Raw genomic sequence first — 23575 nt, forward strand, 5'->3', positions numbered from 1 at the left:
CTCTGCCATCTGCCCTCCCTCTCAACGTCTTACTTTTGTTCCGCTGATCCGAAAAATTAGAATCGGAAAAGGTGGGACTAGTCTCTCCCAGAGGATTGCCAGGTGAAATACAGGACAGCCAGTTAAAGCTGAATTTCAGATTGCCAAGCAAGACAGTTTTTTGTAAAGCGTGCCCCAGATATTGCGTGGGACATACTCACCGGTAAGTGTAAAGCCTGGCAGTGATTAAGGCTGCTCCTCAAACCTTAGCACTGTGTACAGCTGACCTGGTTTACTCAGATTTACGTTTTCACCATGCATGGGGGAGGCATTTTTCAGGTGTCCTGCAACATTTTATAGCAGCTACAGGGCTTCCTGTTCGCCCTTAACACAGAATCTACTGCCCGGTTGGCATTTATTTGCCCTCCACATAATTTGTCCTTAATAAAAATCCTGAATGTACAAATACAATGTTATCATCAAGGGGTATCAGAATAGAAAAGAACCACTCCCCAAAATGTGGATATTTTATGTTAGTGTAGAAACCGGACACATACACTGTTAATAGGAAATCTTTTGTGTGTTTAGCTATGTGTCACTGCTAATTAGTGAACTATATTCATTTCTGCTAAATAATTCAAGGATGTGTTTGGTAAAATCATGGCTGTTTTTCCTGTCTAGGCTCTTCACCTGTGTAGGTATTCCTGTGTTAGGTTACCTGTCAAAGGGGAAATTAGGTTACACATGGAATTAAGGTGACTAACCAGCTGATCGAAAGATAGCAGAATTATCCCAGATGACCCAGGTGGGCCACTGCAATCACAGGGTCCTTGAAAGTGGGAGAGGCATAAGAGGAGAGTCAGTCAGCAGGAGGGGGCACGGGCGCAGAGAGATGCCATGTCAGCTGTGATGGAGGAGAGAAGGGGCCAGGAGACCGAAGGTGGGTAGCCTACAGAAGCTGGAGAAGGGTATTTCAGATATTCTGTCATCTTTAAAACTCATAAATGACAAATTATTTGAAAACTAGGCATTTATATTTCCCAGTAGGGAGTGAATTTCCCACCACCCTGTAAGGGATCATAGCATCGTAGCATATCCGTTCACTCTGTTTATCTCCAAGTCTAGCTTACAACTTCCTCGATAAAAAATTATCCCCTGGGCAGTGGTGCTTTACCAGCCCTGAGACCACCAAGAGTTTTTGTTCTCCTTAGTGATGGAAGTAATGGTTATTGAGTCTATTGTAGACACACATTATGCATAATTTTCTCTGAAGGTTTTCTTATCCCAGGCACAACCAATTCTTATGAAGCTAGAAATGTATTGCTTCTGGTTAACCAGCTTAAACGATATTCAAAACACTGGTGAAAGAGCCTGTGACGGCAAAGTCAAGCACCAGATTCTCACGTTATCCCTCAGCCCTCTCCCGGCCGTGTGGTGTGTTCTGGCCGCTTCTCTCGTAGAGTCCTACCTTGTTACCTGGCTTTTAAGACACCGGAGATATCATCATGTATATTTTAGCCGAAAACTTTTCTGTACCCAGTAAACAAAATATCCAAATGTATTCAATATTTAGAGAAAGTAGTAAATCTGAATAATTTACTTACTTTTGGGTTTGGCCAATTTGGCTACTCATATAAACACATGTGGCAAAATCATCCAGTTTTCGGATTTGTGCTACAGCACATCTTATATATGCATGTTCATTTTCATCGTTTCATTATCATACAGATGTTGATGCACAAACTACAATTAATTTGTAGTATGTATATTTGTAGTATATGGTCTTTACATCACAAAAACCACATCCTATACATAATGTCTGTAGTACTGGGGACTGGGTAGGAGGGCTGGGGACCGGGAGAGTGGCAGGAGTCCTGGGGAGAAGTGGTCTGATTCTGGCTGCATTTTGAAGATGGGGGCAGCAGACTCCCTTGATACTTTGTATGTGGGTTGAAGAGAAAAGAGGAAATTATTTTCTGATGGGGCAAACTGAGGAGATACACTTGTGATCGGATGAAATGGGGAAGCCCAGGAGAGGAGCTTGCTTGGGTGGGGGTGCAGGCAAGGGAGGGGATCCGCACTCAGTTTTGAAGATGCTGTTTTTAGATGCTTACAAGAAATCTAAACTGAGTTGTCAAGTAAGAAACTGGAAATAAGAATCTTGATTTCAGGAGAGGAATGGGGGCTGGCTGTTTGGATTTAGGAGTCCTTGATAATATTGAGAATCTACAGCTCTGAGACTGAATGAGATTGGCAAGAGAGAGGAGGTGGGAAGGGGGTGGGGGTGGGGTAGAGGCTGAAAGGTTCTGAAGGAGGAGGAACCTACCTGACAGACTGAAAAGGAGAAGCCAGGGGGACAGGAGGACAGAAACAGGAAGTGTGGGTTCTGGAAACTGGTGCAGAGAGCAGAGGGAAGAGGGCGCGCCTCCCGCGCTCTGCCTGGCGGGGAAAATGAGGACAGAGATTCATCTTTGGCTTAACAAGTGCAGGTCACTGGTGCTGTTTACAGGAAATCCTCCGTGGAGGGATGGGCAAAATCTGACAGGACAGGGCTCAAGTGGAAAGGAAAAGAAAGGGATTGCTGACTGTGAGCATTGGCAATTCTAGGAGTTTTGCTGCAAATGTCAGTAGAGATGTGCATAATGAACCACACGCACGGCTGAGACGTGCCATGTGAGTGGAGGTACCGGAGCAGCGTGGAGAAAGATGCCTGCCCCGGGAAGCTGCCCCCCCAGTGATGGTTTATTAGTCAGATCTCATGGGGGTTCTTATCTCCTGTCTCTCAGAGCCCTCGCAGCAGGAAAGGAAGGTTGCAGAGAAGGATTTCTGCATTCAGTGCGCTGCAAGTAGCTTATTTTTGGAACCAAAATAATTGCACAAACTATTGGCATAGCAAAATGGCAGCACTTTCATAGAATGAATGGATCACACTCCTCTCGCCTGACATGAGATCTGTGGCGGTGTGTGACCGTGTGCTAGTAAAGAACACAATGCTCCCCCAGCAACCATAGACTCGGATTTCACAGTTCTGTGGTAGAGTCCAGAAAAGCGTATTTTTGAAAATTTCCCAGGTGATTCTAATGCATTTGGTCCATCAACCTACTGGAGCAAGGACGAATATGAGTGAAATTAGTTTCTCTATTTCCCCTTATTAATAGCACTGTTTTAAATATTAGCAGAAAAAGTTATTACTCCTTTGGGTGATATACTTTTATAGACTAGCAGAAGCTTTGTACCAGCAGGATGATCCGGACTCCGTGCAGTCTGGGACATAGTTAGCGAGATAATTGTGATGCTGACACCATTGCATTAATGGACCAAACCGGTCTGTCAGCTACAATCAAATCCGAGGACTCTGGTGGCTGGTTTCAATTGAACTCAGATTGGAAATGTTTTCAATTGCTTGAAGGCTAAGTAATTTTGATCTTCCATTCATAATTCCATTCATAATTATCACCTAGCAATGAAAGCTGAGGAAGAACTTTTCCCTTATAACATAACATAAAATGGAACTTGCTTAGATTTTATCAGTGCAAGTTTCTTTCTCTTGTGCTCTTGCACACATTTATAATATCACCTGTAATTTTCTACCTGTTGCAGGGATTGTGACAATTGGAGAGGAAAAGAAAATTTGCACCGTTTCTGAGAATTTCTTGAGGATGTGTGAATCCACTGAGGTGAGTGGTTTTAATTTTGCCAGAATTTTAGCTTCCTTTTGTTATTTGAAAATTACATGATTAAATCTGTATTGGATTTTTCTTTTTCACGTTTTTTCCTTCAGAGGCAGTGATGTTACACACAGGGGGACTAGAGAATAAATATGAATGAGAGGTGCTGCCTGTTTCAGTAACACCATAAAATTTTCTAGAAACTTATTTTAACGAAAGCTGAAAAATTATAAGATTATATTTAAAAGGAGATAACTAGCCTTATTATTTTTACAATATTACTGAAACCATTATTATTAATCGCGGTCTTCATAACAAACATTAAAATGCAGTTGAAAGATATAGAAAATTTACAGGAGGAAAGATATGATAATAATATTTTTGATTGAGTAAGGGATTCATCATCCGCTCAGTTCTGTTAAAGATGTACAAAGGTCTTATTCACAAGACAGCAGCAGTTCTGATCTCTCTTCTGCTTGTGACCTTGTAACACCTCTGGTTCTGTGTGATTTCCTTTGCAGCTGAACATGACCTTCCACTTGTTTATTGTGGCGCTTGCTGGAGCGGGGGCAGCAGTTATTGCTATGGTAAGACCTCAAAGCTCTGAGGCTTGGCTTTTCTATTCAAATTACAGATCTGTTGCCTGTAGAGACAATGATTCATCTCTTATGCTTGGAAGTCCATATGAATCAGATTCATTTTTAATATCAGTAAGAGAAGGGAGGGACAACAATGGGCAAAAAAATTAGTGAAAAAGAAGTCTTAATCTAGGAAATACTGTCATTACAATAGACATAATATGTGGGAATCAGTTTAAGGATTAAAACACTGAGTTCTATTGGTAACAAAAATTAATAAATTCAGTAGCATTGTAGAGATTAGATCACTGTTATCTCTATAACATATACATATGTGTCATTGTGCTCTTCTAAATAATCTAATTGAGTCCTTCTCTTTCATTGTCCTTTTTTCCTCTTTAAATAAGAACATTAAAAAAACATAGTGAGCCACTTTTGAAAAAAGGGCTAACTTACTTTTCTTAACATAAACCTCGGTAGTTTCATGTCACGTCTTCTATATCTACTTGTCTTCAGAAATTGTAAGAACAGGTCCTTAAAATCAGGCTGTCACCAAGTTTTGAGGACCTAGTCTCTTCCTTTGTGAATCCCCATGAATTCCATTTTGCTCCCCAGAATGCCAAACGTCAGCCATGAACAAACACCCTGAACATGGGTAATAGCTTTTGCAGGCAAGATCTCATCCCTATGTTTGTAATCTAGAATATAAGTAGTATAGAACTCTACAAGGCTCCCAGTAATCTTACAAATGTTATAGCCAATTCAATATGCAAAAATGATGAATTAATTTGGATTTATTTAATTATTTTCTTTTTGGTGCCAATACATTGTCTAATGTGTTGGTGAAAGGAACACTTTTTAAAAAGTTAGTGTTTTATCTCTTGTCAAAGATTAAAAATAGGAATGATGAGACAATGGTAATGTGCAAATGAGCCATTTCAGACCAATTATTTTTAGTAGTTCATAAACACTATATTGCGATCTGATTCTATTTTATTTAAAATGTTTTCAAAAATAATGAAAAAGGATGTGTCAGTGCTCAAGTGATCTTTCAGGTATTTCATTAATTTAATATGATGTTAATTATTTCAACATTTTAGAGTTAGTGTACAAACCTCTACAAAGGAATTTCATTTCAGAATATGAATAAGATTAATCATGTTGACTGATTAATTGGAGGGATCACAATAAAACAATAAGCAAAGGCCCAATATTCTTAACCTAGAATGAATGCTAAAATGTGCCATCAATATATTCTGGGCAGTGATATTTCAAACACTCACAAGCCAAGTAGCACCCAGCCTGACTATGAGATAAGATGAAACATCTGGACGTTTGTATTCATACACATGTTCTTGTGTGATAGATAATTTTTAGAGACATGCATATGTTCAAGCAATATACACCCATGTATGAAAGGTCTATCAAAGAACTTTTTGAAAAGAGGTGTGTGATAAAGCAGTTGTTTGCATTTGCAACATATATGTGCAAGTAAAATTCAGGCATCTGTGAATTGAGGAGTACCTATCTAAATGAATACTGTTATTAAGTGTCCCTCAAAATGCTTACTCTGAAATGATTCTATTATCAAAAGATTTTAAAACAATAGAAATGTGGATGTTTTGTATTTCTTAAAGAATCTGTGCTTCCCAAGGATAAAGATACTAAGTTATAAATAAATTTTATTTCCAACAACAATCATTTATAAGGGTATTTTTTGAGCACTAAGCATCCTATGGACATCTAACTACATGCAAAGTATAAATTCCTTAAGAAATAAATAACATGTGAACACTGACTTCAGTATTTCTAATTTATTAGGTCTGGTAGTAATTTAGGTCTTAGGTGACAGGAATAAGATAACCCTGCTACTGTTTCTGGAATTAATAGTAATGCCACTGGTACAGCTGTTAGTTAATATTTCCTTAAACTTGCTGTGCTGAAAGCACTGTCAAATGCTGTATGTACAGGAACACAGTCAATATACATAGCAGCTGTCATTAACCTCATCAGGATCCCATCAACACAGTATAGCTACCGTCATTATTTCTATATTATAGATAAGAAAATGAGATGAATACTATCATTACTTCCACACTATAGATGAAAAATTGAGATGAATTCAAAATATTTAAAACATCATCCGTAATTGAAGGCAGGGATCATAAGAATTTGTACAAAATTTACTGTGTCCTTTACGCCCTATATTTTAGAGACATTAGGAAGTTCTGCGTGCTGATGGTTTGGTCAGCTTGTTATCATGCCAGGTTCCAGCGTTGACTGTTGACCTCGCGAGGGAGAGTACCAAGCCTGGCGGCCGGTGTTCCCCAAAGGCCAGATGCAATGTCTGAAGACCTAGTGGAAAGCACCAGTTTCTGGACTAGAGCCACACAGAAGAAGATCTTTTCAGTATTTCACTCATAGAAATATACTAATAATTAGGGGCCATATTTTCTTAGATGTTGAAAGGATAATTTTGAACTATCCTTTAAATATTCATTTATATGGCAGATACTTTCAGTACCTACTGCTGGATAAGCATTCTTCACAGCACTTAATATTTTCATAGGAACAGCAGCAAAATATGAAAAACTTGTCTTGTGTGCGAGCTTTATTCAGTCCACATGGTATAGTGAGTAAGCTTTTGCTATGAAAATGCCATGGAGTACAGGAATGGAACTCACAGCTTTCTATCTCCATAAACAAAATGCAAAACAGGACATAGAACATTCTGAAAATTCTGATTGGTGTTTTTATTGGTAGGCATTTATTTCTTTTATCGTTTGTCAAAGTTGTTCTGCTAATTTTTTTCTTCTGTCTTTTGATTCCCTTAATATACCACAATAGTCACCATTTAGAATCGATTCTGCAGTCTCTATGGCCACCTTTATTTTCTACATCTCCCGTCTTTCAATATATTATTGACTAATTAAACTTCTGGTTTATTGGACTAAACTGTGGATAAAAATATTGCCCGCCCTTTAAAACTCAGAGAAAGTGTATAACTGACACACCTTAATTTCTTTTTCCTGTTCATCGATCAAAATCCATCATTTCGAAAATTGCTTTATCACTCCTATGGACCAACAGGGAGGGAATGAAAGAAAAAAGTAGTAAGTGATCTCATTGCCAAGTCCAACCAGGAGCTTCCGTTTTGAACGTGATGCTATTCTAGCTATTGTGAATGTATATAGATACACAAAATTCATGTGACTCAATACTTGCTCTCTTGTGGTTTATAACCTAAAGGCAACTGCAGAATTCACTGTATGGAAAATTCAGTTGATAATTAAACCCACAAGTGTATTTTGAGGTGTCTGCCGGGGGGTGTTTCTATTGCACAGTGGGTAGTGTAGCTTCTCATCAGTACCACTCAGCCTCAAACTTTTATGAGACTATTTCCCATTATGGATTAGAAAACCCAGATATGTGAACAGGAGATGGTAGTCTCACGTTTTGGGCAAATGAGGGCAGAAATGGACACGTGAAGATTAAGAACCAGTCTTGGATTCATCAGAGTTGTGGAAGAAGAAGAGGTCATGCTAAAGGAAAGAGGAGTGAGGAAGGAACATGCTTTGCTTGTATCGTGCCTATTACCACCTAAACTGCAGTTCCGTATTATTGGTGAATATAACCTATATAAGCGTATAATCTGAATATTTCCTTCCTGACAGCAAGGTGTAGTACAGACACTGAGCAGACTTCCAGTATAAATTGTCTCTGTCTTTGATCAGGTCCACTACCTTATGGTTCTGTCTGCCAACTGGGCTTACGTCAAAGACGCCTGCCGGATGCAGAAGTACGAGGACATCAAGTCCAAGGAAGAGCAAGAGCTTCACGACATCCACTCCACCCGCTCCAAAGAGCGGCTCAACGCCTACACGTAAACAGAGCCCGCCCGCCCTTCCGCCACTCAGACGCATCGGTGTTCAACTAAGGGCCATCCAACCATCCCACCTTCTGAAAAATGAAGTGAAAGTGCTTCTCCTCAATGAGACGTAGGGTGACTTAGGAACCACCTGAACACAGTTCTTTGTTGTGGCAGCGCTTCATTTCCCAATGGGTTAAATTGGTGTAATCAGATCTCTTCTACAAGCTCCTATCCAGCCTTTTCCTTTTTTTTTTTAAATTTCTCAAAGCTCACTTAGTAATTCTCTAAGATCAAAGATACTAACATTGTTCAATGCAGAGACTTATTTGATTTTTAACACTTCCCATGTGTTATACATAACACCTTTTACATTATTTCTTATGTTTCAAAGAGAAAAATAGCTTTTTATACTTTTTAGTTTTGATTTCGGTAACTAGTCTAACTACAGGTAACCTTCAAAGGGACCATTGTACATTAGGAACAACAGAGATGATACCACAGTGACTCTTCAAATAGGGAAATCTTGTCTGAAGATCAGTGGCCACATGACCATAGGCCCTGGTTAATGATTTCATCAATCTAAGGTGCAATTTCTAAATTTGTAGTAGTTAAAAAAAAAAAAAGTGCTTCTTATCTTTGTTAACATTGTATTTCTTTCCTGTACTTAAAAGGTATTTCTCTCTGATTCCTCATGTTTATGTTGCGAGCATGTAGAAACAGTGATGCTAATGCATGGATACCAGGCTTACCTTTTCAAGTTTAGTATAGAGACAGTTTTAATGGAAATAACTACTCTGGACCATTGGACTCTGATCTCTTTGTGACTTAAGCAGTGGCTGGATTGGAACTTTTAATATGCTGATGTGGACATGAATTACCTTTATGAAGGTGATATAATAAAAATAAGCATACTAACCCCTCAGAAGTTGTTTTACCTACTTTAAAACATTTTAATGGATTGCACCTCTGTAAACTATCCCTCAGATATGTATGATATATTTGAAAAGGCTTCCATTAATATAATAGCTTTGCTTGCAGCCTTCCAATCCATGTTGGTTTACCTGTAGTGTTTTTTAAAGTGTGGTCAGAGGCTACCCTAGAATGTATCTTTCCGGTGTGTAGTGATATACTTGTGTTTTTATTTCAAGTAAGTCATTTTAACCAAATGTTCATTCGTATTCATTTATAAGAAGTACCTATATGAAAGGAATAAAAAAAAACAAAAAAACAATCAGTATTATTGGACCAAATTTGGTGTTTGTTTTAACCTCGACTCTTCTGATTATTTCTAATGCTACAAGAATGCTGTAAAGTGTCTTTTAAAATGATGTAGCCTGACAAGACATTTTTGTCAGTGTATAAAAGCTCGGTAGTAGTGTGCACTGATTTGACCATTGTGAAATCTTTTCTCAGTGTAAGTGCATTTCTAATAAAATTTATTGAGTGAATCAAGCTTTGTACAACGACTAGTCATGCATCATCCATAATTTTACAAGTTCTTGTAGTAGCTAAGGGGGTATTACTAGGGTATCTGTGGCATGATTCTGCATTCTGTAGTATTATTTACTTAATTTGGGGTTCTGCTTTTTTTTTTTACACTTAGATCATCTTACTGGTTCAACACTTTTCTGATATATGCAGTATTACAGATATTCAGCAGAAGTATTAATGGGCCTCTCTAAATTCTATATTATAGTGTTTCAGTTCTGTGTCTTAACAGTTTGTGACGATTTTTAAAACTGTCTTTTACACTTATGTACTGATGTTGATGCTTGTGGCTTCCCTCCCCGGTATGCGAGTTTGTATTTCCGCGGGGTGCTTTGTAGCAGGCATTACAATTAATCTGTTTTGTACATACATGTGCCAACAGCTTGACGGTGGCGTTTTTGAAATGTGGAACCAAGTGCTTGCCAAATGTAATAAATAACTTGTGTACTTTGTGGACTTATTATTAGTTTCTCCAGTGTTTTTTTGTTTTTCTTTGTTTTGTTTATTCCCCTTTCCTAAGTCTGTGCATTCTTTCCAAATGCAATAGACGCTGTCTCCCTAGGATGCTTGTTCCCCAGTTAAGCTGACCTAACACCTCAAAATGCAGTAACAATTCGGTGTCTCAACATTCAGCACAGGACGGGGAGGGGTTTGGGAGAAGGTGAAGGAGGAAAGACTGCACAGCTCATTTCATTTAGCAAATGATAACAGTTCCCAACATGTGCTATTTCCTTCTCTAATTTTTATTGTTTCGTGTTTTCTTTAGAGCCTCATAAACTAACAAGGAAACAAAGAAGGTTAATAATGCGAATCAGAAAGGAAAAATGATTTTTTGATTTGCTTCAAAATATCAAGGTGAGAGCAATGAAATGAAAGAATATATGTATATTTTTTATACTTTTTGCTTGTTTTAGATGTAATTTCCTCTGGCCAAACTAGACATGATGGCAGTTTTAAAATAACAAAATAATTATCAATAAAAATCTTAATTTTCATAAGGCCTAAGGAATGGTATTAGTCTTCAATTATGTATTGTTTGAATGGTGACTTAGGAATTTCATGGACTTAGGTTACAGATACCTGTAATAAATATAAATAGATCTGGACAAAATGTCTTGTTTTAAAAAGTCACCTTTAAGACAATAAGAAAATCATCCCTGTCTAAAATCTTATCAAAATATAGTTCTTAATCTTTCCAGTGTTTATGAAATTCTTGGCAACAAGATGACAAAGAATTACATGTTAAAGAATATCAGCATAAACAAAAATTTCACAATATAAGCTTTTCAAAAAACTACCATGGTCAGATAATTATAATTTTTGAAAACTTGTAAGTCCATTTCTCTTTGTAAAAATACGGATTTATTTTTAAAGCAAGTAATTTCCTATGGGGAATTTTTTTCTCCTAGCTTTACTGAGAAATAATTGACATTTAATCCTTTGGGAATTGTAAGGCTAATGTTTAGACAAAGGAAATCACTCTTTCTGGGAATAAAAAATGTATATTGGTCAGCTGTACTTTGGGTGTAAGCAGTTTACTTCCTCATGTTAAAACTTAGAAATAGCAGATTCTGATATTTTGCATCAGGTAAACTCGACCTCTTGCTCTATTTGTCTTATTTTTGCCTTTTAAACAAAACAGAATCACCATTTTAAAGTATATTTCACTTAAGTGACCTGATAGCTGAAATAGGCAGAACATGATGAAATGTGAATTCAACTGTCATACCTTGAAGAAACAAACACCCCACAAAGTTTTCTGCAAGGTTTCCAAGATAGTAGATCATCCGAAGTCAGTGGAGGCAAGTCTGTAAAATGCCGCTGGCTTAGATGTAAACAGCTTTCTATTCATTTAAATAAGCCCGAGGCTTTGAGTTTCTAAAGTGAATTTTAACTTTGATCATTTTAGGTTCTTTTGCACCTTACCATAAAAATCCATCGTGCTTGAAAACTGAACTTAGAAAATGAAATGAGTTGAATTATTAAATTCATTCTGCAATGAATCGAAATAAATATTAAAGTGAAATAAAAGTTTTTAGACCATTGTGTTTCTAACTTGTTGAAACCCCAGTAGAAGGAAATACCAAACAAAATAAAAAAAATAATAAACCAACAATGGGAGAATAAAAAATAAGAAAGAGAAAACATCTAAGTAATTGTGCTATTATTCTCTGAATAAAGGGAGAGAAAAAAAGAGCAGAGTTGGGGAAGATGCATATTACGTGATGGGAGGACTGTAAAAAACAAAAGAAAAGGATTAGACAAACAAATAACAGTTACAAAATGCAAAAAAAAAAAAAAGTGCACAAAATTGAGACCACAGGTCCTATTATTTTCAGCAGGTTTTGCGCTCACCTGAAGGTGCTTGGGCAGACACTCACCCCCAGACCTGGTGGATGAACACTCTCTCGACCCCTAGAAGCAGGAGACGGGGCGGTAAAGGAGAAAACTGGAAATGCGAGACCTTAGAAAGTGGGAACACTTGACTTTGAGAGAAGTGTTGCAGTCTATTTGCTTTTCAGATTTATTTCAGTAATTACTTTTGTCTCTTGGGGGCCACCCTGCTGGTAGTGAGGCATCCCGTGGCAGGTGCAGCTCCGAGTGTACTGAACCGAGCCCGATCCAGGGACGGCCCCTGAAGATGGAGCAGAGGTGCCGCTGTGTCCAGCGGGAGGCTGATTGCCTGGAGGTGAGTGAGCTCTGGGTGTGTTTCCTGGATTTTTTCCCATGATTTCCAGTAAGTGCAAACCATGTGTTTTGTGTGTGTGTGTGCATGTGTGTGTTCAGAAGTATGATACTTTTTTCTGAGAAACATTTATACAAGTTGTCATCAATAAATTAACATTCCCATTTCGATTGATTGATTTGTTAGTCCACATGCCAGGGACGGTTCACACATATGATCTGATAAAAATACGCCTGACTTAGTTTTGTGCTTTCTAATAGATGAGCATTTACAATGGGTGGATATCTTGTTTCTGAGTTTTTTGTATTTTGCTTTTTTTTTACTTTTTATCACTGATATCCATTAATGTCTCTATGCAACCTGTTGATCTGCCCTTGAAATCTTAGACAGCGTACATACAATATCATTTAATCAGTTGCACTGAGAAAGCTAGGATGTCAACCTAGCCCTTCAGTAGACAAAAGGAGAGGATGCCCTGAAGCAGGGAAGTGGGTTTTGACGAATACTAACGTCATTTCAGGAAAGCGTGACTAGACTAGCAGGCGACATCAGCGCGAGCTGGGAGCGCTGACCCCGTCTCCCAGCCACCTGCCCCGAACGACACCACAATGTGGTATGACACACACCTCCCCCAGCTTTGAGGTTTGAACTACATTTGCTGTTCTCTCTGTATACAACGTTTATAATGGTTACTGTGTTCATCATCCTTCTTAGCATTTTATTTCTGAGCAGGACCAGACCAGGTCTTTGAGAGAAAAACACAAGTCCCTGAATGAGAACTGAGTGTTCTTGGCAGGTAAATGAAGCTTAACAAGACAGTAATTTTCCTGAATGGCACCTTCATGGTCTTAAAATGATTATAATCATGCCTCCAGAAGTAGTATACCTAGGTAACAATGTAATAAATGCAAATGGTATAAAATCACATCTTAAACTTAGTGGTATGGTATTTATGCTCATCCACATAATGAATTTTAAGATTTTTCCCCCAATTACTTAATTTCTACTACCTAATATCCAAAAATCATCAGCTTCCTTCTACACAGCCACAAATAGAATTCCTACTGACTTATGTAATAAGGATAAACTTAATACTTGAACTTGCACCAAAAAAGTTTCTGATAAGCCAAATGGGGACCACTGATGTTAGTGCACACACCCTGACAAGTCAGTTACAGGGTGGGGACCTGTTTTCTTTCCTCTGGTGGGTTTGCTTCAGCCCCTCTCCACCTACCCAATCTCTAGAACTCATTTCCAGTAAGTGCAAATCACATGTAACGTAAATTTTATGCTTCATTTCCAACTTCTATTTGCTACCTTACCAACTCCACTGGGACCGTGTATCTCTTAGTGTCCATTTTCAAAGCCCTCCCTCGCCTTCTGTGCCCAGATCCCCATCACTTGCTTGTATTGTGTGGTCCATCACTGTAACGGCTCCCTCAGCGCCTCTGAGCCCCAATGTTCCTTCAACTCACCCAGGAAAATGCCGACTCTGGTTTAATTCATCTGTCTGTCCTCTTCTGAACCTACGTAACTGAACATGGCTGGAGAAACACGTGCCCAGACTAACCAGCCTCACCTAGGTTAAGGTGAGCCTGCAGAGCTGTCAATAACTCAACTCCATTTTTCTAGAAGAATGGTTGGCAACTCTTTCTGTAAAAGACCACGTAGTGAATAACTTAGGTTTTATGGGCCATGAGGTCCCTGTTGCAACTTCTTAGCTCTAAGTACAAGACAACAGCTGAAGTATATAAATAACTGGGCATCACTGTTTGCCAATAAAACTGTTCAATAAAACAACACAATGGACAGCCGAGACTTAGCCCGAGGCCACAGTTTCCAGATTCCTTCCCTAGAATATTGGCTATTGTACATCCCCTATGGTATAGCTTTCGCTAATCAAACTTCCAGCACTTTCTTTCCATTCAGAGTTGGAAATTGCTTCCTATTTCAGGGAGAAATGAGAAACAATTAGAAGAACATTTCCATAATTTCCCATCACTCACCTATTAATATATCTACATCAATATGCAAATCTCTGCCTTTTCTCTTTTTAATATGGATGAATTGCTCACGTTTCTCAGGTCAAACACACTTGACATATTATATTCTAGATCTCATCTCCTCTCACCTACTGAGGGTAGGTATCACTCCAGCAAATTTTCCTCTCTCTGATGTCTCTTGAATCACCAGTTTTTCACTCTCTCATGGTTTATTCTAACCTTAAAACGACACACAACAATAATAAGGAAAACTAAAAACCCTCTCCTGATTCCTTATCTATCTACACCCCGCCAATTTTTTTTCTCCATTACAGCTTATCTCTTTGAAAGAGGTCTGTACTCACCTGCAATTACTCTCCTGTCACTTTTTCTTAAACCCTTTGCTATCAGCCCCTTGTACGCAGCACTCCATGGAAGTCAGTCTTGTCAAGGTGGCAAGTATCCTCCAGATTTCTGCCCCCAGTGCTTAGTTCTCAAGTGAAAATTTGGAAAACCTTCATTTTCTAGTGACTATTTATTGAGACTCAACTATAGGCAGTTACCCATCTAGGCACTGGGATTTTAGCAGTGAACAAAATGTAAACATTTTTACCCTTTTGTGTTTTACATTCTGATGCAGGGAGACAGATATTAACAAAGTCAGTCAGTCCTATGAAGCGTTTTTGAGGTGAGAAATGCTATGGAAAGGACTTCGTCAGGGTAAGATGCTTAGGGGCCGGCTGAGTTGCAGGGTGGGCTGGGGTGGAGAATTTTCAGGAATCTTACCAAAGGGTAACCTTTAAGACCTAAAAGAATTGAGAGAGTAAGTCATAAGGTAAAGAACATTCCAGACCAATGGAATAGTAGGAAAAAGATCCTTACCAGAAGCAGCAATGGAGCCAGAGTGGATGGACAGAGGGAAAATAATTAAGTGAGATGAGGTCAGGGATGAGAGGACAGATTGCTTGGGCCCTTGCAAGCCACTGGCCTCATCACCTTAACTTGTGAGCAGCATCTGATACGCATTCTTCCTGGGGTGCCTCACATCCACGCCTTTCTCCGAAACAATTGGGGGGAAAGCTAACAACTTACTCGGTTTTCTACCTTTGTAGCTTGTTCACGTCACCGTCAGCAGGACCAGTTCTTGTGGGCTGTACTGACACCTCACTTCTCACAAGCTGTGGAGGTGATGGGAGACTTCTGTGCCCTAACAGGATGGTGGTTGTATGAAGGCACACCTTTGTCAAAACCTAATGAGCCTGTACACTAAAATCTGTGAACTTTACTTTTTGTACACTATATATATGTGTGTGTGTGTGTGTGTGTGTGTGTGTGTGTATTAAATGATTATGCCTCCATTAAATATCAGATTTTAAAAATCAAAATTAAAAGAAGAAAAATGCAGACTTTTGAGAACCTCTCTCTGGGTTCATACCTTGTTTCTGCCATTGTGACCTTAGGGAAGGTATCAATCGCTCTGTATCTCAGTTTCCAGATCTGTAAAACTGAAATTGGGATAAAATAGTACCTACTTCATCTGTCTTAAGTAATTCATTACATCAACATAATCATCAGTTTTGGGGACTGAACAGGACTGTAGAGATCAGTTTATAATTTCACATTTATAAATAATAAACTCAGAGACACTGAGTTGCCCAAGAATATACAATAATCTAGTTATCAGCCTTCTACTGTAGTTCAGGTTTTCTGTCATTATGAAGACAATTAAGTGAGGGGTGCCTGACGTGGGTAAACGTCATACAATCTTTCCTGTTTCCTGGGTCTTTGGGCTGAGGGCTCCCCAAGGAACCGGAACCCTCTAAAATAACTAAAGGCACAGTGTAACTAAATACATTAAACTGATGACAGTTTGATTCATATTATAACTATTTTCACAAACACTGCCCAAATGATAAGTTTAGCAATTTACCATTTTCATATCTTGTTAATGAAAAAAAGGGTTACGTGTTTATAATCTTATGTTAAAGATCAAAAACAATTGGCCTTCTATTGCAGTCTTTTTTGTAAAATCAGTGTTCAAAAGTTAGCCATATTTAAAATGGCAATTTTTTTTACATATGAAAGATTGAGTATCAGTGTCTGAAGGAAAGAATTCCTTCATTATGTACTACTTTCAATAATAATACTCTGTGAAGGAATTTGCACATGATGACAACCATGGCTGATTAATCTAAAAATGATTGTATACCAAATGGTTTATCTCTATTTTTATTTTTTATAAATAATTTCTTGTATTTTAGCCCTGAGATTTGAAAACATAAAAGCACCAGAAACTTCCATGTCTTGGATTGAAAACCTTCAGGTACTGAGTGGTCTCATAATCTCAGATATTTCATAATAAAGAAATAGCTTGAACTCCAAAACAAAGATTTTCAGTGATGAGTGAGTTAAATTATAAATATGAGTTAGCATGTAATCCAATGTGATTGTAAGCTAATTTTTAAGTGGAAACTTACTGTTTTAACCTTTTATTCTTTATACTGTAAACTGAAGAATCTGTCAGAACCCAGCGACAGGGACCAGGGCTGCAACCGCCCCCCACTCTGAGATAAGCTGATGCTCACCCCTGCTCACTTTATTACAGGGCTCAGCTTCTGTGAAAAAAAAATACCTATTTTATTTGTACTAGTCTTTCATCTGTATTTTATTAAATAATAGACATATGTGCCCCTATATTAGCACTAATGAGTTGGATCCAACATCTTGTCACTGTGATTAAAAAAGAAGCACAGATAAAGAATAAAATGCAAGCCACATGTCTGTTTTCAGCTTGCGTGTACAAGCTGTGGGAGTCCGAATTCTTTTTCTTAAAATGCACAAAGGGTTATTGCTTGAGTAGGCTGAGGTCTGTGAGGTAATTCAGTTCAGCATTCAGTCTGAGGACTAGACACATAAATGCAACGTGAAGGCAGATCGAGAATTAAGTGTTGACTACGTTCTCTCTGCAGTTCCTTGGGGCTTTCCCGGTGCATCGGTCCTGTCCGTGTGAGTGACAGATCGGCTCGGCCAGCACCCCGTTCACCAGCAAGAGGCAGCAATATTTCCAGGTGCGTGGGCACACCTGATCCCCTTCTTCAGCATCCCTTTAGTGTACTTACTGAAAAGTGAATATTGAGAGGAAACAGCTAAAAGTGGGGAAGTGCTTCCATGTAATCAGTTTGAAGTATGAGGAGTAATAAACCCTACATACCCTTCTGAGATAAGCTGAAATAAATACTCTTCCTCCAAATACTTGGCTCCCAGGAGCCGTCCTACAGCATTATTATATCAACAGTGGTACTGGAGGTACATACTCTCAAGAGTTCGCATTTTCTGTTGTACTTAGTGCTTAAAAAATCATTTTCGATCAAGATTTTATAGGAGTTAACACGACCTCCCCACAGCACGCCACTGAAAATGCTTATATGATCTCAGCTCACCCCATAGCTGGGAGCAAGCCGTTTCTTCTAAAACTTGCAATTAAACTTTATCTAAAACAGTCAGCTGATTATGATTTAATTTCTCTATATGTTAAGTGTACTAATGAGAATTTTCTTGCAAGATGATTCAGTGTCTTCTGCCTAGTTGTGCTATATGAGTCTCAAGTACTACTAAATTATGGAACATTAAGACTCTAATATGCTGTAATTTAGTTAGATGATCCATTTTAAGCCCCCTGGAACGGGGACTCTTTTGAATACATCTCTGTATCCCTCCACAGAACCTAGCACAGTGCCTCACAGAGAGTGCAGCTGAATAGGTATTTGCTAAATGGACAGATTTTACAATCTCACTCTGTAGCTAGTTTCTTGGAGAAAAGGAGAGACCTTGTTCCAGAGTTAGGATTGCAAAGCATGATCTCACCCGAGGAACTAAAGGAGAAATCGCCCCAAGCTGCAGCGAGCTGATCTGTAGGACCTTTGTGAGTGTCCCCATTCCCCACTTTCATGTGTGTGCTGGTCCCCAAAACGGCCACCTACACCTGCGAGGACTGTGTATAGAGGGCTTTGGTGAGTCGCCTTTGCTGCTATCTGTCACTGTCGGGATGAAGGCCGAAACTCCTTCTAGCTCTCCTCTCTGCAAAGTCAGGTGCTGGGCCAGCGTGGCTGATGGGGGGGCGACGAGCACCTGCAGCCAGGGCTGTGATGATCCGCCCCTCCAACACGCCGTCTTCAAAACCCATGGTCTGGCTCGACAGACACGCCTTGCCCTTAAAATTATTCCCCTCTGATGAATTAATCAGTCCGTACATCGATTCATTCACAAATTCTCTGCTTTTGCCCTGCACACCTGATGGGCTAGAGTCTCTTTTAGCATAGATATAATAACCCATATAGACACTAAAAGGAAATAGCAGTTCTGCAGAAGTGTTGAGATAAAAATACCCACTCAAATGTAGAAATGGCTAAGGTCGCAATAAAAACAAACAAACCGGAAAGAAACCATCAAGAGGTCTTCATTTTTCCCCCTGATGCAGCAGATGAAATACTCTCTTGAAAAGAGAGGGGAGGCGCTTGCTGAGAGCTCAAGGAGGTAAGACCGGTTGATGCAGTTCCTTCGCATATCGTGGCAGTGTATGCACATCTATGTATATTATATACAGATGTAAGATTTTTGTCAGTACCTCCTTAACATATCATAAAACTTGTGACTGGAACAGGAGCTACGTTGAATGAATAGCTGACCTTCTTACATGTGGTACAATGACTTTAAATGGCATATGATCGTCATTCACCTTCCTATGGTTGGAGAAAATGGCTGAACAGAAAGTCTGTCGCAGAGAGAAATAAAAGCAACAGAGCGTTTTCCAGAGAATTATCGGAGGCTGACATCTAGTGGCCCTCAGTCCCATCGCCGTGCAGCACTCGGAGCAACATTCCACACTGTCCGTGTACATCTGGGCGCTTCGAAGGACCAGTGTGCACGGTGCACAGGCAGACAGAGCTTATTTCCGTGGTCCTTTTTATGTTAAACTTGTGATACTCAGACAGAATGAGAAAACTGAAGTGAAATGGACATCAGTGATCAGTTTTACTCCACATTCTGCATAGAGCTGATGGAAGTCCCCCCTTTTTTCTTTGTTATGTGCTATTTACTATGTAGGGGAGCATCTTCAAACGCAGCTGTGCCACTCCCTGGCTTAGACTTTTTGTAATCTGAAATAATTCTGCTGTGAATTAAATTCTTCTGGCATGCTTAAGTGCTTCTCTAAATTGCCCATTTCTGCCCTGCTTTACCACAAGGGTCAATGGACATGCAAAAGCAAAACCCAGTGATAATTCCCATTACCTTTCACTTTGTGTATTTGGCATTTGCCATATGTTACAGTTTGTATTTTTAAAGTTATATTTTATGTATGTAGCTATTGTGTCTGGGTTTCAACCTTATTCTCTTATGTTCCTTCTTTCTGTCTGTCCTTCCCTCCTTCCCTCCTTCCTTCTTTTCTGCACCTTGTAAATTTACTTCAATATTTATCGCTAGTACATTTCTCCAAGGCTTATCTACTTTTTTCCCATGGATCAATATACATAGTAAAAGCCTATTCTGGAAAGCAGATTACATTGAAAGCTTTCTTGATTTTTTTTTTTAATCCCAATCTTGGCTTCTCTCTTTGATCCCTCTCCAAGAGCCATCAATTTAACGAGTTTGCAAAATGCTTCCTAAGCACCGACCTCTTCCTCTGTGGCATTTATATTCATTTTTCCCCCCCAGGAGACTGCACGCACAACAGCTCTGTGACAAGAAAAGGAAAGTAATCAGCCTGGTGCTCTTATTCACGAGTTCTGTCAAGTTAAGCTGTCAGAAGCCCAGAGATGTGAAGGAAAATCAAGAAAAAAGAAAAAGAGTACAAAGAGATTGTGGCCGCCTGGAAGGTGAGTCCGGCTCTCGCTGAAGCCGTGACGGCCTGTCAGGCCTGGGCCAGAGGTTCCCCTGGCCCCTGGAAGGGCCCTCCGGCTGGTTCTGCCAGAGCATGTCCGGGAGAAGGCTGGGACAGCTCCGGGATGATGTCTCTCCTGTCCCCCCGTCCCCTGTGTGCTCGGGTCCTCACAGAACCACCACACCTCCATACCCAGGCACACGCCCTTGGATGCGATCTGGGGGTACGGCCGCAAGGGAGGTCACTCTGAGTCCTGGGCTGAAGTTCACAGGTGGGACAGCTAGGCCACTGCCAGGGATTAGGTCTGCTAGGATCCTGCAAAGGGAACATTTTCCTGAAAACTATCAAAGCCTTTCAGGAGACCATGTAACTGCATTTGACATAGAGATTCCATGGGCTGGAGTACCCTTGTATCATTTTCAAAATATTTTTACTGTATTTATTTTTTTAAAGAAAATTGCTTCCATTACATTTCTATTTTGTCCATAAAACTGTTTTTGCTTTCATAGACCTGATGCCGAATCCAGTAGAAATCAAGAGACAGTTTTCTCTGAGCATTTGTCATGCAAGAGCTCTACCCCAAAGCTTGGAACGTGGCTTCGCTGGGAAAGAGGTAGGTGACCGTCGCCTTCTCAGCACTTGCCAGGGGTACTTCTGGAAAGCCGAGAAGTGCAGCACCATCTCAGTCCGCCACGCTTCTGCCTCCTCCTCAGTCAGGCATGTCTGCAGGGCTGCCCTGCGTGCCGGGGCTTCTCCAGGGCCTCCCCACGGCACCTCCTGGAGTGGGGAGAGGTGTGCAGTGATCCGTCCGGGTGGTGGCCTGGGGCTGGTGGCCCTTACGTGCTGCTTTTCCTCCTTGTCCACTCACTCTGTCTTCCCTTAGAATCCTGGGATCTGGTGCTCCTGGGCCCCAATTCCCCTAACAGTCCCCTAACTCACAAAGGGCCTCACGAGGGCATTACCAACCCTCCTGGAAAAAGGCCTGAAAAATGATGTGCCGCCGTCCATTCACGCACAGTCCTCCAATTAATTTGGATGATGACTCAAATTTAGTTTTACCCAGGTGTAAGATTATTTCCATTTTTCGATACATTATGTTAACTTTGTAGCTTATGTTTATTTTGCATGTACATTAAAATACAGAGCAAATTACAACTAACTATATTAAACACATATGTTTTCCTCACAGATTAGTCAAAGCATAATGTGCTCTAAGTATTTTTTTTTAATTAAATACTAACTGGGGCTATCTTTGTGTTTATTCTTATCTGAATTAACTCCTCTCCCCCTTTCTCTCTTCAGAATTAGCTGCTACCATGAATAGAACTGCATCCTTCCTACATTTTAATATTTTAATGGTGTTTAATACATATTCATGCAATTTAACACATAGGCTTATACAGTTTGCTTTTTTCTTTCAACATTGTTTAAAGATATAGCCATGTTATTCTATAGCTTTATGTAAGTAACCATAAATATTTTTAACCAAGTTGTTGTTCCTCCTATCAATTGGTACATAAGATAACATGGTCAGAACTGTATTATATATGATACCTATATATAATATAGAAGTATAAGTGTAATATGATATATTTATCCATTTTTTATTAACAAAGGCTTAGGTTTCCAAATTTTTCCCTTATGAAAAATATTACAATGAACAATAGTTTACATTCCTCTTTGTACATATGCACAATGGTTACTTAAGGTGCATAGCGAAAAGCACAGTCCTTCTGGCATTAGGTCATGAGAATATTCAAGTTGGCTAGCTATTTTATGGAATAAAATTCCCAGTAGCAGAATATGAGAAGCACCTTTGCTCTATACTCTTCGACTGTCAGAGTTCTGTTGCCAATCTGACAGAGGTACAGTGCTATCTAGTTATGGACTAAGTTGATGTTTCCCTGCTAACTCTGGGGATTGGGCATTTTTCGTATGTTAATGGACCCTTTGGGATTCTTCTCCCGTGAACTGCCATCTTTTATCTTGTGTCCATTTTGCTAGGGATGCAACGCTGGGATCGCTGAGCAATCCTGGCTTCCGAAAAAAAAGAGAAGTCATTCAATTCTATTTTTATATGAAATGAAAAATTCTTTAAGATTTAATAATCAACATGAAAAGTCTGATAACAACTTAATAAGATGAAACATTACAGAACAACAGGAGACCCTGTGAGGCCACGCAGTCAGTGTTAGTGGTCCTGTTTATTCATTTTATGAAATAATTCATCCCAACCTCCTGGAATTTGTAAAGACAGTTGTCACTAAATATGCTATTAAGGGCAACTGTATTTATTGAAGAAGCATATCCCAATTTATCAGTAACTTAATTATTAAGCTAACATTATCATTTCTAGTTAAAGATATTTTAAACTTAAAGTCTCAAACTGCAGAAAAGGCTTCTACAAACGCATAATTGTCAGTTAAATTTCAGAATGAGTTTCATCCTAAGGTGTATGATGGAATTGCAAACCATTGTCAAGAAATATTGGGAAGAACCATGCTCAAGAGCAACGTGGCAATATACTTGGCATTAAAGGAAAAGAATCATTCATTACATCACACAAACATGTTTGTGTTCATTTCAAACAAAATTCTCCAATGTATATTCCCCTAATATTGTACTCTGGGCTCTCCGTAAGGCATGTTTATGCTACTTAGCTTAAATTCCCTCTCAGTGACCACTTTTTTTTTTAATTCCCAGAGTGTGGTCAAGGTTATTATTTAATTAAAGTTTCTCTTATCACTCAGTTTGTAAAAGGTAGATTTAGATTTAACCTCAACAGCGTGAGTCCCAAATGCATATGGTTATCGGTACATTATTATGTAAACAGGGCAGGAAGGCTGCACTGTGACACGTCTGTCCCTTTGGTGAAGATGCCAGACTCTGCTTTTCCCCCCTTGCTGGGGTGCTGATGCTGAGCCCTACCCCCTACTCAGGAGGCATATTCTGAGGCCCTGGGGGTGAGGGAGCCCACGGCCTCTTGGGCCACCGACGCACAGCCAGACCTGGTCAGACAAGCCACTGCTGAGCTAGTAGCAGGGACCAGGCTCAGGAGCTCTGCCTGTGTCACCGCCGGTGGGGGGAATGCTCAGGTCCTCCTGGGATGTTTGGTATCTGTAATGCCAGACATTCGATAGACTTCTTTCTTGCTGTTTTCATTGTTACCATTCTCTCCCAGAATCTTTCCATGCCCATATCACAGTAGAAGATGAGTCACAGTGTCACTGGAATTAGATCTGACCCCAGGCGTGGGACCCCTTAAATGGTGTGATTCTGGAGAAATCAGAAGATGAGGAGGCCTGGTGTTCCTAAAATCTCTCCGTCAGCAGATGCCTGGGGCCCCATCATGACGGCTAACCTCCAGCTAATCCACTTCAGTCCTCATGACCATGAAGCTTCAGTTCACTTGCTGGAAAGAATGCCTGAGGAGAAAAAAGATTTG

General features: G+C 39.6%; 1 protein-coding gene and 1 long non-coding RNA gene across 4 annotated transcripts in view; both read left to right on the top strand.

The window, feature by feature from the left end:
- Nucleotides 1-10045, top strand: part of GPM6A (glycoprotein M6A) — a 238611-nt gene extending 228566 nt beyond the window's left edge. For all 3 annotated transcript variants that reach the window (XM_036996129.2, XM_017651847.3, XM_017651845.3), the window contains exons 5-7: nt 3580-3656; nt 4169-4234; nt 7960-10045. In XM_036996129.2, the coding sequence (XP_036852024.1) occupies nt 3580-3656; nt 4169-4234; nt 7960-8112 (296 nt within the window). In that variant the 3' untranslated portion in view covers nt 8113-10045. The remainder of the gene's footprint in view (nt 1-3579; nt 3657-4168; nt 4235-7959) is intronic.
- Nucleotides 10046-11039: 994 nt separating this feature from the next.
- LOC108391953 (uncharacterized) lies at nt 11040-20754 on the top strand. The gene is made up of 4 exons (XR_001851893.3): nt 11040-12273; nt 17222-17320; nt 19965-20125; nt 20640-20754. It is a non-coding gene; the product is annotated as an uncharacterized lncRNA (long non-coding RNA).
- The last annotated feature ends 2821 nt before the right edge of the window (nt 20755-23575 follow it).

Source organism: Manis javanica, chromosome 12, assembly GCF_040802235.1.
Source record: "Manis javanica isolate MJ-LG chromosome 12, MJ_LKY, whole genome shotgun sequence".
Taxonomy (NCBI): Eukaryota; Metazoa; Chordata; class Mammalia; order Pholidota; family Manidae; genus Manis; species Manis javanica.